The sequence below is a fragment of the Sander lucioperca genome, chromosome 20 (genome assembly GCF_008315115.2).
Source record: "Sander lucioperca isolate FBNREF2018 chromosome 20, SLUC_FBN_1.2, whole genome shotgun sequence".
Taxonomy (NCBI): Eukaryota; Metazoa; Chordata; class Actinopteri; order Perciformes; family Percidae; genus Sander; species Sander lucioperca.
In genome coordinates, this window is record NC_050192.1 from 4,979,677 (window position 1) to 4,995,490 (window position 15,814).

At 42.0% G+C, this 15,814-nt stretch overlaps 1 protein-coding gene across 3 annotated transcripts; it reads left to right on the forward strand.

Moving 5' to 3' along the window:
* Positions 1-74: 74 nt before the first annotated feature.
* On the forward strand, positions 75-13,933 carry vezt (vezatin, adherens junctions transmembrane protein). 3 transcript variants are annotated; one of them, XM_031313708.2, is made up of 12 exons: positions 75-347; positions 1,578-1,715; positions 6,482-6,571; positions 6,698-6,882; positions 7,601-7,879; positions 8,818-8,976; positions 9,538-9,685; positions 10,095-10,450; positions 12,158-12,351; positions 12,625-12,731; positions 12,914-13,121; positions 13,333-13,933. In XM_031313708.2, the coding sequence occupies exons 1-12, from the start codon at positions 312-314 to the stop codon at positions 13,887-13,889; spliced, it is 2,457 nt and encodes an 818-aa protein (XP_031169568.1). In that variant the 5' UTR covers positions 75-311; the 3' UTR covers positions 13,890-13,933. The 3 variants fall into 3 exon arrangements, with proteins under 3 accessions (XP_031169568.1, XP_031169569.1, XP_031169570.1); XM_031313709.2 differs by having other exon boundaries at positions 8,830-8,976; XM_031313710.2 differs by lacking the exon at positions 75-347 and adding an exon at positions 660-814.
* The last annotated feature ends 1,881 nt before the right edge of the window (positions 13,934-15,814 follow it).

Below are 15,814 nucleotides of genomic sequence, written 5' to 3' on the forward strand. Positions count from 1 at the left end.
TTTTTATTTTGAAGGCAATTTCCGGTAATGCAGTGGCTGTTTCTCGCTAACCTTACACGCTTTTCTTGCCTAGCTTTCCAAACGGTGTGACCACTGCCTTTCGCGCCCACCGGAGGCGCTCTAACTAGCACGAAAACTTGTTTGTTGCTAGCGAGCAAGCGGCGGTTGAAGACGAGCATTATGGGAATTGTAGTTTTAGCGACGTTTTAGCAACCGGCTAACCACCAACTTCTCAACGGCTGGCTGTTCCTCACTACTGTCGCCTACAACTTCAGAATGCAGAACGGGCTGTGTATAGATGGCGGAGAGCAATGACTGAGGAGTTTGACGAAGATGTGGTATTTGAGGTTTGTATTACAGCCGCTGCTTGTTTTTTATTGAAACTTACGGATGCTTTGTCATACCTTTCGAGTTCTGACGCTGGGTTCCCGATTCATTAACGGCAGCTTAGCTCTATGGCTCACACACTCACACAGATAGCTTAACAAGCTAGTAGGCGTGCGAGCTTCACATAAGCAGCCGTTTGCCCTGTTGCCATTCATTGGCAATCCAAAACAAATCCACATATTTGGCCGGCTGCTAACTGTGTTTCTGCCAAGGAGCTTTTGGTGGTCATGAGAGGGAGCTGAGCTGTGCGAGTGTGCGCATTGTTATTGGTGTTTCATCATAAGCTACTAGATTGGGAGAGAGGTGGGGTGGGGATGACCAGATCCAATGCGTCGGTTCTGAAAAAAAGAAAGAAATCCTTGACACACACGTAGCTACGTCTGGATGGTGACAACATGAGCTGCTGCGACTTCGTGTGACAATGCATGTGAGTAGCATTTAGCTAATTGTTATGCTGCTATCTAGGCATATAGCGTATTATGATGGGTCATTTAGCTACATTAAACTGAGATGCCCCTGTGCAGCTGTGCAGAGGCACCAAAACACAGCAAATATGCTAAGTAATGTTTTCCCAGCAGCTGGGGGAGAACTGGGTCAGACATCTTTTGGACATATTCTGGCATGGGGTGTTTTTCCTCCTCTCTGCTTATTTCATGGCTGATTTGATTCTGAGCTTTCTTTGTTTAGGGTAAGAAACATCATCGCCTGTGTTTATCCCTCTATGAGTAGATAGGATTATTACATTATGACTTGTGCTTAGATGTAGTCCAGTTTCCATGGTGCAATGAGAGGCTCCAAAGACAGTCCTGGCATCTGTATGAGTGATTTACAGATTCACATGTGAAGGCACTTAGCTTTACAACATTCCTCCCAGAACAGAAAAGTAAGCTGCATGGAGGAGATATGGGAGATGTGGGTGAGGGAGGTGCCTCAACTTCAGCTGATGAATCCTGAGGGAAGGTAGACTGGCTTGACGAATCAGTTCCCTCGCTTATCAGAGTCAGGACACTTTTGGATTCACTCTGGGGAAAAACTAGAGCAGAATAAGCTCAACCCGCATCAGACTGATGACCACATTTTCTCCCCCTATCCTTCCATCTGGCACTATTGAAAGTCTGGCTCTCCATTCCCCTCCTTCTTATCCATCATTCCTCAACAACTGCTCAATCTGCCTCTCTTTCTCTTTGCAGAACTCCCCTCTTTTCCAGTACCTGCATGATCTAGGGCACACAGACTTTGAGGCATGTCCAACAGCATCACAGGACGACGAATATGGCGAACAAGAGGGAGACCTCACCACTCCTGACGAAGATCCACGGAAAACTTCAGTGAGTTCCTCCCATCCTTGACACGAATATCACACATGCCTGTCCTCTCCTAAAGACATTTTAATTTCCTCAAGTGTCAAGAAGCATCTCAGTCCTGTGTAAGGCAAAGCATGTATTGGATCACAAATCACTTCATATTCTATATTGTTCACTGGTTTTACCTTATTTAAATTACTGTGTGGAGGTCTGGGGGAAAACACCTATAAAAGCACACTGCAACCACTGATCACGCTACAAAAAAAGAGCCATAAGAACAGTTCATAAAGCAGGATATTATGCATCCTGATAAAGTTCCCTTGGCCTTTGGAATTAAAATAGCCCCACATCATCACATACCCTTCACCATACCTAGAGACTGGCATGGTTTTATGTCGGTTAGCCTGATAGCTGGTTTGATTTGCATTGAGAGATGATTTTATAGAAAGTACCCCATGCCAATCTCTAGGTATGGTGAAGGGTATGTGATGATGTGGGGGTATGGTGAAGGGTATGTGATGATGTGGGGCTATTTTAATTCCAAAGGCCAAGGGAACTTTATCAGGATGCATAGTATCCTGGATCCATGAAATAACTGGCCTTTAAAAATAAAAATCTGCCTGCCTCTATGGGAATTTAACATAGGGGTGTACTGACTTTTGTTGCCAGCGGTTTAGACATTAATGGCTGTGTCTTGAGTTATTTTGAGAGGACAGCACATTTACACTGTTATACAAGCTGTACACTTAATACTTTACATTGTAGCAAAGTGTAATTTCTTCAGTGTTGTCCCATTAAAAGATATAATGAAATATTTACAAAAATGTGAGGGATGTATTCACTTTTGTGAGATACTATATATATATATATATATATATATATATATATATATATATATATATATATATATATGTATATATATATATATATATATATATATATATATATATATATATGTATATATATATATATATATATATATATATATATATGTATATATATATGTATATGTGTATATATATATATATGTATATATATATATGTATATGTGTGTTTATATATGTATATGTGATAAATATAAATAAGATATAAATATGTGGTAAATGAAATAATAATAATTTACTGAGTTATGGAAAAGGGGTAGGATTAAATAAGTGTATACTTCTTCCTACTCCTTTTCAGACAGGTCTATGTTGGCTGATGTTACTTATTGTTTATTGAATGTTTTGCTTATTTAAGTTATTAGTACATTTTTTTTTTGATGTTTTGTTTGGTTTATTTTTGATATGTCTGAAATAAATGTCTTCATTCATTCATTCATTCATTGTGATCGTAAGGATCTTCGGTTGTGGACGGTTAGTTGGACAAAACGAGACATTAGATGATGCGACAAGGCAGTTTTACTATTTGCTGACTTTTTTTTTTATAGACCAAACAATTAATAAAGAAAATGGTCTGCAGATGAATCAATAATTAAAATAAGGATTATTTGCATCTTTAGATGAATCAAGACCCCATCAGGTCAAAATCAGTCGACTATGTGACTGAGAGGGGCTAGGCCTAACTCACTCCATCACTATTCAAACAGTCTGCATCCCTGACCCGGGGCTGTGTGTGTCTGTCTACGTGTGTTTGTCACAGAAAGTAATTCATTTGACTATTGACTCCAAACAGTGACACGTATTGGCAAACAATCACCCACAGACCGTTATGTGCACTGGTCTTCTTTGCTTCGCTTTAATCAGACAAAGCATGGCAACCAGGGCTTCCTACACACAGATGCAGGTATTTTGCGTTGCATGTTCTTTAATCTTTAATCTCACACACATACGGCAGATTCCTTTTCTGCATCTCTCTCCTGCTGTTGTCCTGATTTTTAGAAGAGATAGTCTGAATGTGATAACTGCGACCACACTCTGCTCTCCCCTTGACGTAATTCCTGAACCTACTCTTACAAATAGTTTGCGTTTTGTTGACATTTACACATGTGTGCTTGGTTTTGGATCTGTGTGCGCTTCACCTCCGCAATCAAAGGAACTTGTGAACTTTGAATTGCACTTGCATTAATCCACCCGTCGATGACTGTAATTTGAGTCGACCTGTGATTCACACAGACTTGTCCTGGGAAGCTTCAGGATCAGATGACTCTGCCTCTCCTCGTTCTCCCCCCTCCTTATTTTCGACGGGAAACAGTTTTGTGTTTGTTTCGTTCAGGAACTTTCCGTACATGTCACGCTTCCTCTCTGGTACGCTGTTGTTCTAAGGAGTTAAAGAGGATGAGGGATTCGGATGAGAGGGGTCGTCCCTGTGTGGCCAGTTTCCTGGAGCTCAGATAAAGTCGGAGCCGAGGCAAAACACCTCGTTCACATAGACGGACCACAGTTTATCTTTTTTTTTTTTTTTTTTTTTTTACATTACCAGTAAAAGGTCTTACTAAACACAGCCCACATACACATTTGTGGTACGTACTGTATATGTGAATGTCCTTGACCTGAAATGCTGATAATTTGGATGTCATGTCAATTAATTTGTATGTTGAAGCAGGATTAGCCCAAAACTTTTGCAAGTGGGATCATAATCGCAAAGGCTGCTGGTTCAAATCTATTATAGAAGTAATAAAGAAAACCAGCAAATATTCACATTTGAGATGTGGAACCAGTTAGACTGTCTGACAAAAACCCAAAAGATATACAGTTCACAATGATATAAACGAGAAAAAAATCCGCAAATTCTCACATTTGAGAAGCTGGAAACAGAGGAATTATTGGCTTGATAGGTGAAACCCCAGCTTGATGTTTTTACACATAGGTTTTTGTTTGGATTAAAGAAGATATAATGTGTTTGTTAGCAAGCTTTAGAGGCGCTGGTAGGATTTTGTTTGGACAGAGCTAGGCTAGCTGTTTCCCCCTGTTTCCAGTCTTTCTGCTAAGCTAAGCTAATCATCTCCTGCCTCTGTACTGAATGGACAGATTTTCTTTCCCCTTCCAAAATGTTGAACTATTTCCTCAAAGCACTACATGCTTTACACATAGATTTGTTAACAAATGCAGCTATCTGTGCTGTGTGTGTGTCCGTTCACTCACGTAGTACCCATCAGTCCAGTGTCTGGAAGCTGGAGTGTTTTCTGTATGACACCAGGAGAATACTGATGAGCAGGAACTGACTGTTGCAGGATATTATACAGTAGTGGGAGTGCAGGCATCTGTGAGTTAATCTGTACGTGGTTTACATCATCTCTGTGGTAGGATTAGCCGCTTTGATACTACAGAGAAGACGGAACAGGGGCTGTGGCCTACTTGGAGGCTGATGACTGTTGTGTGAATCCCCAGTCCTGAAACTCAGTCTCAAATAAGTAATCAATACTACTGCGACCGTTGGAATAATAACACTTGTGCTTCACCCCACAGAAAAGGGGTCAGCTGAGCTCACAGGCTGCCCAGTCTGAATCAATAACCGGCTGGAGTGCACACACACTCCACAGGATGTTATGATGCTGGTTTCTACAGGATTCTCAGTTTTTTAACCCTCCTGTTATCCTCGGGTCAAATTGACCCATTTTCAAAAAGTTTCTATATCAGAAATTTGATTTTCTTTCAACCGAATTGTCCAAAAAAAGAACGTGGATGGTTCCCTACAACGCTCTTCACAAGTAAAATAAATGGTCAGTTCACTACTTTCATTGAATTTGGGTGTTTTATTCAAGTTTATAGCATTTGAAGAAAAAAAATGATAAAAGAACGTTGAAAAAAATGATAAAATCTTTGGAAATAGCTTCAAAAAAGAAGAAAAAATGTTTTTAAGAAAAAGCGCAGAAACAAACGGCAAAAGTGACAAAAAACTTGGACAAAAAAGTGACAAAAGTGTGAAAAAAAAAAGAAGTTTTGATTTCAAATCTTGACCCAGAAAAACAAAAAGTTGCTTGGTCGAGGGAAGACAACACAAGGGTTAAAGGAACTTTTAAAATGAGTCCCAACACTCTAAGCAGATTAGTTAGAATAATAGATCCTATTCATGATTAGGCATTACACAGTTTGGGATTTTTGTAGGCTATTTAGCACTTGCATGAAAAACTTGCAACAACTTGCACATTTTGAACCACCTGAGGTATGTTCTGCATTGAAATGTCAACGCACTTTAAAATGTTGGCCACTATGTCACTCTGGTTGTGATTGGATGTCTCAGACTGTTTACAGTGCGAGTCCACGGTGCAGAGACTCCTTAGAAGCAAGAAATAAAACAGAAGTCTGTGTTTGTTTCTGTGTGGTGTACGCAGTGTCTCCATTGAAAGGCGTACAAACTTGTTTCTTTTTCTAGAACCAAAGCAATCCTTCCTTTCCATCTGTCAACCGTGTAATTTCAGAGAATAAAAGCTTTAGTTTTATTGATGCCGAAAATGTAAACATCTAGTTATAACACTGAAATGGAAATTCAACAAATTGATGTGGGTTTTTTTGCCACAACAGAGCTATGTAAGACCCGGGAGTGAGTGTTTTTACAAACACACATTGCACATATTGTTGTCGCCTCAAAGAGTTTGTCTCCTGGGATACTCCTTTTGACCGAGTGTGTGTTTTTGAGTGCACACAGTTGCTATTTATTAGATGTGTGATTCCTGGGAAATAAAGCCAAGCTAAAGGAAGCACACCAAAATGACATTTGGTATTATAATCTGGAATATATTTTACTTATCCATTGTGGGCATAAAATAATGGAAAGCCCTGAATAAAACTGGAACGGAGTCGTTACTTAATGAACTGATTTATAACCCTTTCCCTGTCTGTGATTTGCAGGGAGGACGCTTCTGGAGACTGGCTGAAGCGTTGTGGAGATGGAGTCCGATTCACCAGGCGGCTGCCTCTCGTAAGATGGGCCAGCAGCTGGTAGGTAGAATGGCAAACGGAAAGGAATGCTGGCACTGAAACCAGCAACTTCACTCTGTTTTACATTTAAAGGCATCTCTTTGTTTTATGCACTTTTTCTTCAATGTGTTTCTCTTTCTCTTGTAGGACTCTGTCTTCGGCCAGTACTCTGTGAAGTGCATTCTGGACCAGGACGTGCTGCTGCAGGAGGATGTGGAGCTGATCGAGCTGTTGGACCCGAGTCTGCTCACCCTCGGCTCGTCCGTCTCTGGCTCATCCAGCCGAGCGAGCAGCCTGCCCAGACCAAGCCTCATAGCCAGGCCCTCCCTATGGTACACTGTTAGGAAACAAATACATAGAGACACCACAGTGGATGGGCAAAGCAAGAGAATAGAATGCATTCCAATACAACCCCAGCACAAACTGAAACTATGGCCTCTAAAACAATAGTAAAAGTAAACGTTCAGAAAACTATCATAGTTTTTGGAAGGAAAGTCTCTTAAAGATTATGTATTGCAGGGATAACGTTTTGGATTGAGTGCTATTGTGGAATGTTCCTCTTAGTCCATCCCATCTATATTTGATTTGATTTTATTAGGATCCCCATTAGCTGATGCAGAACATCAGCTACTCTTCCTGGGGTCCATATCCTGGGTATATGCAGTCATTTTTGTTTATTAATTAGTGTAAGCACTGAAGTTTTCAACAAAGACCTGCAAAAAGAGCACCTTCTGACAAGACAAGAAATTGAAATTTGACAAAACACAGATGCAAAAGACTAGTATTTGTATCTACAGCATTATTAATATAACAAAATAAAATATTTTCATTTAATGACATTTGAAACGAATGAAATCAGTTCAGTGTATTTATTACAGCCTTGGTATTCTCGGGATGCTACAAAGATAACTTAAAGAAACTTAAAAAAAAAAAAGTAATTGCTAGTGAATTGATTCTAATAATAGTGTCTTATTAAAGGGACACTCCAGGAATTTAGTATTGCACTTTCATCTAAACTAATCACAACTCCCTCCTGTTGTCCTCACTCAGGGACGTGGCGGGGCTGGTCGGCCTGTCTGCGGTGCTGCTGGGTCTCTGCTCTGAGGGCCTGTGGTCGCTGGCGGCAGCCCCGTGGGGCCTGGCACTGCTGGGCTGGCTTGGACTGAGGGGAGTCATGCTGTGGAGAATGGGCCGCATGCAGAGAGCCGTGCACGCACGGGCCACGCAGCTCCAGACTCTGGTCCACAACAGCAAGACTCTGACCGGGCTGTCTCGTAAAGCCCTGCGCCTGGTGCAGGAGACGGAGGTCATCTCCAGAGGGTTCACCCTGTAAGTGTGCTTGTTTTATGTTTACCTACATGCGTATCACCCAATCTCAGAATGTTCATGTGCATTTCCTGTCATGTCTCCTACTGTCACTGCTTGGTTCAAGCCTCCTCAGTTGATTCACTCTTTTTTCTTTTGGTGGTGTCTTAGTTAAGTTACCTTCTCTCAGGTAGTGTGTCTGTAGGTGTTTTATTATTTATGTCAGCTCTTGTTTTAGACACAATTTGTCACTGTCTGTGTGTGTATAGCTTTAGCATTGTCTATAAAAGCACGTACTTTAATCACTTAAGTAAGTTAAATGAATACTTTTGCTCTCTTCTAGAGAGTTAGATGAGAAGATTGATACCACTTTCATGTTTGTACGGGAAATATGAAGCCATAGCACGCAGCCAATTAGCTTAGCTTAGCTTAGCATAAAGACAGGACATGGGAAAACCGCTAGCCTGGATCCGAAAGTCCTACCAGAACGTCCTCTTTACCCTTTAGTTTTTGTAAGAACTAAACAAACAAGATATAGGATGTTAATTATTGAGCTTTGGAAGGTGCTGGTAGGTGGATTTTGTTACATTTGGACAGAGCCATTCTAGCTGTTTGACCCTGTTTCCAGTCTTTAGCTTAGCTTAGCTAACCAGCTGCAGCTGTAGCTCCATATTTACCACACAGACATGGGTGCTTACGATGTTGTCATGTAACTCCTGGTAAGAAAGGGATTTAAGCATATTATATTTCCTAAAATGTCAAACTATTCCTTTAATAGCATGTCATATTGTCTTGTTCGTCACAACTGCATTGTGTTTTTAACACTCCTGTGTTAGCGCTCATTGTCTGAGTTTGTTGGTTAGTTTCGTGTGTCGTCTTTAGTGATGTGGTGTTCAGTGTTGCGTGTGCCCCCCTGCCTCTTTGGGACGTCTCCACAGTTGTATCACATTTCACTTGTCAAGTTTGCTCGACAGGGTGAGTGCGGCCAACTCCTTTAGCAGGGCGGGGCCGGGGGCGGTGCCACGAGGCCAGCAGCTGATCGGACTGAGGAAGGCCCTGTACCGGGCGCTCCGGACGGCCTTCAGAGCGTCTCGTAGAGCCACCTGTCACATGCTCAAGGCATATCCTTTACCTTGAGATAAAGACTTAATAACTCAAAATAGTGCTCTTATTTTGGAACTCCTTTCTAGTGGCACAGCGGGTAATTAGCCTGGTTTTGGCATCATAAGTATAAAGCAGACTGCATAAATTCATACCCTTTTGTGACAAAGACTTGTACTTGTTTTTATAACTTGTTTTATTTCAGATGCACACATATGCTTAAAGATACTCTCGATCAAAAAGGAGTGTGTATATATATATATATATATATAGTTAGTATAGTGTATATATATAGAGTATGGAGGGAAAATGTCATTGGTAACTTGTTTTTTGAGGTTAACGGCTATTACTCAGCAAGACGAGAATGTTGATTGAGGTCGGAAATCCCCAGACCTCTTTTGATCTCATTCAGTTGTTGACGATTTGTAGACTTTTATAGGCATTAATATGCTATTTGAAATATGAAATGACTCTGTATAAATCTAGAATTTTGTGAGGTAATGTTTTTATGAGACACAAATAGGTGCACACTGTTTTTTTTCAAAGAAGTGTAATGTGTCCTTAACCCCCTCCCCTCCAACGTTCCCTCTGAACTCTGAGATCGATAATGTGACCAACTACGTGTCTGCGGTGCCTCTGAAGGAGCTGGGACTCGGCCTGGGGATTGAGCACCTGGGTGACGAGCAGGCTCAGGAGCTGACTGATGACTACAGCCTGCCTGCCCTGAAGGTAAGGCCTTGCAGACAGAGTGGCTAGCTGATTCCCCGTCTTTCCAGGCTCAACTAAGCTAACCGGCTGCTGGCGGAAGCCTCGACCTACCGCACAGACATGAAAGTGGTAATGATCTGCTCAGCTAACTCTCAACAAGAACGGGAAGAAGCTTAATCTTAATCTACTTTATCCACTTCTCTGCTATCTATCCTGTAATATGAGTATTTTGCAAACACCTACAGTTTTGTCACATAGCCTATTGAGTGTATTCATGAACTGATCTCATTTTGGCTCTTGAATTAAAAGGACGGAAACAAGCAACAATTGACAGCTGAAAGAGCCAAAGAAAGGAATGGTGCTGGTTCTGTGATGAAGGGCTTATATGCATATATGTTGTTCAGCAGATGTTTGTTGTTTTGTCCTGTAGATGCTGTTCCAGCTGTGGGTGGGACAAAGCTCTGAATGTTTCCGTCGACTGGCTCTTCTCCTGTCACATCGAAGAGTAGAGGAGCCAGAAGAGGGCAAACCCAACGAAGACACCTCCCCACCTCCTCCCCCGCTGCACCGCTCCATCGCCGCTGTGACCGAGCCCCTCCATCACGCTCTGGGCAGCTGCCTCTGCGAAGTGCAGCGCAGCTACGACTTCCACCGACACTTTGAGACCCATCTGAGGACGACGGGCTCTGACAGGACGGGGAGAGCAAGGGAGAAATGCCGGGAGCTCAACACCCTGCACACCTCTATCCGAAGCCTGCAGCTGCACCTCAAGGCCCTGCTCAGCGAGTGAGACACACACACACACACACACACACACACACATACACACTCACACTCACACTCTCACAATCCTGACTGCCCTCATTCTACACTTCCCATAAGAGGAGATGAGACTTTAATGATCAGTGAGGGGAAACTGGGTCATTCCACCAGCAAAGCAGTATTAGTACAAAGTAAAGAAATAAATAAGGGTATAGAAAGTAGGATTGTAGGGATGTACTAGAAATATATTAAAAGTAAGAAATAAATTACACCATTTTAAATAGTGCTACGTTGTACTAAAAAATTTAATTATTTACAGTTTAATTGATCAAAAAACACAACATTTCTGCAATATATTATTATAATGCAGAAAATACAGAAAAAACTACTAAATGGACCTTGAGTTGAGATTTTCTTGTCAAATATGAAAATAATATTAAAAATGACATACATTTAAAAGGCATGAGTCACAAATAAAAGACACAAAATTAATGAAAGGGCAAATATGAATTTTCAAACTTTACACTGAATGTAAAAAAACTAGGGACTAAATAAGAAACTATTTGTACTTTTAATAAAGCAGACAGATAGCCGTTATCCCTCAATGATTTCCTTTATTAAATTCATAGCACTCACAATGGAGCCGATGGAGATGAAGAAAAACAGTTCGAGAAAGATTTGTAAATTCTGAGACTACCAAGAAGTAGATTGTGGAAAAGGCTCTAAAGTATATGAGTCACCGGAATATAAAAGTGCCATTTACTATGAGCCCCAGCATCAAAGTTTATAGTTATGACCACACATTGAAGCCCTAACAAGAAAGGGTTGAGCAAATTATAAAAAAAAAACAGCATGTAATCACTTTTATTGAAAGTGTTTTAACTTGCTGTATTATCTGCTGGTTCAGAAAAGCAACTGAGTCACAGAAAAAGACAATCAGAAAAACAGTTACAACTGCCAGCAAGTTACTTGGGATAACACTACCGAGCATTGAACACATTTACAAAGACAGACTGGTGAGAAAGGCCAACGACATTGTATGTGACTGCACACACCCCCTGGCATCTCATTTTAAACTACTGCCATCTAGGCGTCGTTTCTGCCCACCCCTTCTGACCAAGAACAGATCCAAATTCTCTTTTGTACCACAAGCCATTTTCTTTTTTTTTTTTTTTTATTATTATTATTATTATTTTTTGGGGCATTTTTAGGTCTTTATTCACAGGGCAGCTGAAGAAATGAAAGGGGAGAGAGAGGGGGGGAATGACATGCAGCAAAGGGCCGCAGGTCGGAGTCGAACCCGGGCCTGCTGCATCGAGGAGTAAACCTCTATATATGGGCGCCAGCTCTACCAACTGAGCTATCCGGGCGTCCATGTACGGACTATTTGTTGGTGTCATATGTCTGATGTCCTGTCATGAAGTGCCTTGCGACTGGGCCGCAAACCCAACTGCCCCACGTGGACAATAAAGTTATCTACCACTACAACAATCGCAGTTTTGTAAATGACAACTTACATTTTGACGCCTCTTCCCCCATTTATGTTTGGATGTCATGTTTGTGAAACTTAACATTTAGACAGAAAACTATATAAACCTAACTTAAAGCAGCCAAGTCTAGCTTGAGTTTCGTCTGCACTTTCTGTTTCATTTCTTGGCAAAACATACAGCGTAAAAGTCGCCTAATTGTCAATGTCAACATTCCTCCTCCTTCGGTTTTTGATATCATCAGGATGATCATCCTGGAGGACGACCTGGAGAAACTGATGGTGTCCAAGGAACCGACGGAGTTGACATTCGAGGGCTACCAGGACCTCAGTGACCGGCTGCACCAGCTGCAGCCTCACATGCAGGCCAGCACCGGCTGCTGGGAGGACACCATCTGCCAGGTGGAGCGCATGCTGAGACGGGCCAACGCTTGTCCAGGTGAGCTGGTTCCAACGCAAACACTCTCATGGCTGTTCGTTAAATATAACACCACGGCTGACAGCCAATACAGAACAGTGACATCACCGTTAGTAGTATATTAGTTTCCATATTTACACAGGGCTTATTTTTAGCGCAGGCTTCCTCCTTCCTTTACCATGACTCAAGACTATTGACAGTGCTGGTGGAAGTGGCTCCATCACAATGTAGGACAAGAAACAGACCAACCAGAGCACGACAGTCAGTTTGCAATAACGCACACCATCTCTGCAGGTTATGCCGAGGGTCTGGAGCAGTGTGGTACCCCTGTAACCGAGATTCCTGCTCCTCCTCCATCCTACCCGTTGATCCTGGACAGAGACCCTGTGCCAGAAGAGCTGGTAAGATGAAATGTCCACCTGGCATCTTGCATTGTGTGCCTCCTATTTACACCCAAGATTTCCTCTCCACAGTCAAGATTTATGTCCCTAGTATGTGGCCTTTAAAACTGCCATGAAACAGTCATTCTCCATCCTGATCTGTTTCCCTGTTGTCAACCTCCCCTGCTGTTTCATTGGACCAGGAGTGGGAGGCCTACGTGTCCGACTCCGAATCTGACGGTGAAGGCAGAGGGTCTTGGTCTGACATCTTGTCACCGGAGGAACGGGAGCGGCAGCGCCGGGAGAGGGAGGAGTCCCGTCGCGTCCTGTCGGAGCTCAAAGCTGTGCTGGGCTTCCGTGCGTCAGAGGGGGAGAGGATGAAGAGGAAGCAGCTGCTTTTCAACGACCAAGGTCTGCACTGACCCATGTCACCTCTCTCCTGTGATCATTTATAGATGAGGACGTTAGAGTTTGACTGGTGGTGATTTTGCTGGTATTGTTAATATTCTTGGATTGAGCCTGTGACGGACTTGCCAATATCAGATTTGTAATACAAGGTTAAAACTGCAAATCAATATATGAGTTCAACCCTAAGTGATATATTTCCTCTTCTTTCGTGCAGCTGCTGTGACACCTTCAGCTCACAGTGAGAGTTCAGATCCTGCCACAAAGCCGTCAGACGCTCCGACTTCTCTGGGATCTATAGAAAGTGACGACAAAGAAGGAAACCACTTTTCAGAGTGCTCTGCAGGAAACAAAGGGGAGGAAGAGGAAGGAAAAGATGGCAGGGTGAGGCCTGACCCCTTCGCAGAGCCGGTGACGGAGTTCAGCTGTGGTTTGGAGGAGAAGGAAGGGGATTTGGGAGGAACCTCGGTGCGTACCAGAGGAGGAGGAGGAGCGTCTGAGCTACACCAATACGACGGTGTCCTGGAGGAGGGCCAGAACGGTCTGGACTGCTTCCTGAAGCCTAAAGTCCCTGCCGTCACAGTGATGGACAGACTGACGGAGCTCCACGGCCCAGAGGCTCTCAGCTTCAGCTCCGCCCTCGCCGCTCAGGTGGCGGCACGCTCGCACTCGCTCATCGCCATGGAGGAGCAGACGTTCGGTGATGATGAGGAGGAGGAGGACGAGGATGAAGAGGAGAGCGACAGTCAAACCCTTGAGAAGGACTTAAATTAAAAACCCCGCTGCTTTAACCTAGCACTGAGCAGAGACTGTATTTATGTCTGATTGTCTGGGTGTCTTTTATCGATGGGTCTGTGTTACATCTTAACCGTTTCTTGTGTGGAGGCATTTCAAATTTATGCCACTCTCTCTATACCCATCCGTCCATTTTACTGTACATTACCCACAATTCTTACTGCTCTTTTGCTGTTAAAACTCAGGTACCAGAACCACTAAAGACTGTCTAAAGATTGTAGGAAACATTGGCTCTATATATATATATATATATATATATATATATATATATATATATATATATATATATATATATATATATATATATATATATATATATATATATATATATATATATATAAAGTGAGATGCAAACAGCTGTCTGCCTGATTTTTAAAAAAATGTCATGTTATTCGACAAATTTCAAGCTTATCTCGGAGTTTCATGAAACGTCCAGAAATAAAAGGAAAGAGAGTATACCACAATGTAAAAATACTCAAGTAACAGTCTTGCATTCAGAATTCAACTGAACCTAAATATTGTCAACAAAATGTAGTTAAAGTGTAAAAATAAAAGTGCTCATAAAGCATAATAGCCCATTTCAGAGTATTTATAAAACAAACAAAGTTAAGATTTTTTTATTTTTTAGGATTTCCGGTGCTCAAATTTGTACTTAGGTACAGTACTTGGGTAAATGTTTCCACTACTGCAGTAGTTAGTGTATTGAATGTTTCAGGTGAAAAAATAGTCCAGAAGTCAAGTTCATGCGAATGACGCAAGGGGAAAATATGCTTCACTTTCTATCCGAACACACCTGAAGAAGAAGGTTGAACTCGGCTGACTTTAATTCCTAGAGTCAGACAGTTCTATGCACACACAATGTGTGAGAGGGAACTCTGCATGAAGAGGAAGTAGAATGCTATTTTTACTATCAGCGCTTTATTTTTGTCTGGCCCTTTCTGCGATCCATCTCCCTACTTACTGTCTACTGGACGCGATGGCGATCGGACACATAGCCGACATTCACAACCCTATTTCGAATACAACGCTATTGTATCTAAGAACAATTCATGAAGACTGAAACAGTCCCATTTTTCAGCGTCTGTGTTTACAGGGGCACGCTGGGAGGAAAGATCACAAAGACTTGTTTATGACTCTACACTTTATGGACTGAACTGTGTGCTGCTGTGAGGTTTTTAAATCAAATAGCTGTACGGGTATAGTAATAAAGGTTGATTTTCTCTCATGTGAGGGCAATCTATAACTTTTATGTTTCTTATTAAGTTGCCATAAAAGTCTTGACAGCCCTGGTTAATGTCCCACCACACTTCATCTTCCCAGTCTTTCTTGTCACCATGTCTGCCTTGTCCTGACCCTTTCTGCACCCTCTCTTTGGGTGAGGTCTACCCCTCCTGCATTTTCCAACTTGAAATAAAATACCATTCTGGAAGCGTTCAATGTATCCTGAAGTCTTTTGTGGTGCTCATGTTTCAGAGGCTCTCACGGTAGGGGTAGAGAAACAGGTTTGGTGAGTTATTTGATATGTTTTGTGGGATTTTGCATTTGTCTCACCCACAACAGCTGGTGCTCCACTTTAAAGCCATTCCTGCCTTTGGAGAGTTACATACAGACCTGGTGAAGTGGACTAAAGACTTAACATATAAGTGCCCCTGTCTTGGGATTTAGTACACTTAAAAAGGGAAACCCCATATTTCAGTAACTCTACCTCTGACATTTTAGTTTGCCATTAAACACATCAGATAAGGATTTGACTCCAACAAAAGCAACAAATACTGGAACTGTCTTTTCCTGTGCAAATGTGAATCAAGTGGCATAAATGCTTCTAAATATAAAGCACCACACAATTTTATTAATGACTATTTTTTATTAGATTGCTAACTGTTACAGGTTTGCCCCCTAGTGGC

Bases quoted from the DNA above. Each gene is read 5' to 3' on its own strand.
- vezt (XM_031313708.2), top strand. From the start codon at position 312: ATGACTGAGGAGTTTGACGAAGATGTGGTATTTGAG. The intron at 6,883-7,600 runs GTACACTGTTAG...GTCCTCACTCAG, and splicing joins ATAGCCAGGCCCTCCCTATG to GGACGTGGCGGGGCTGGTCG. The intron at 10,451-12,157 runs GTGAGACACACA...TGATATCATCAG, and splicing joins CTCAAGGCCCTGCTCAGCGA to GATGATCATCCTGGAGGACG.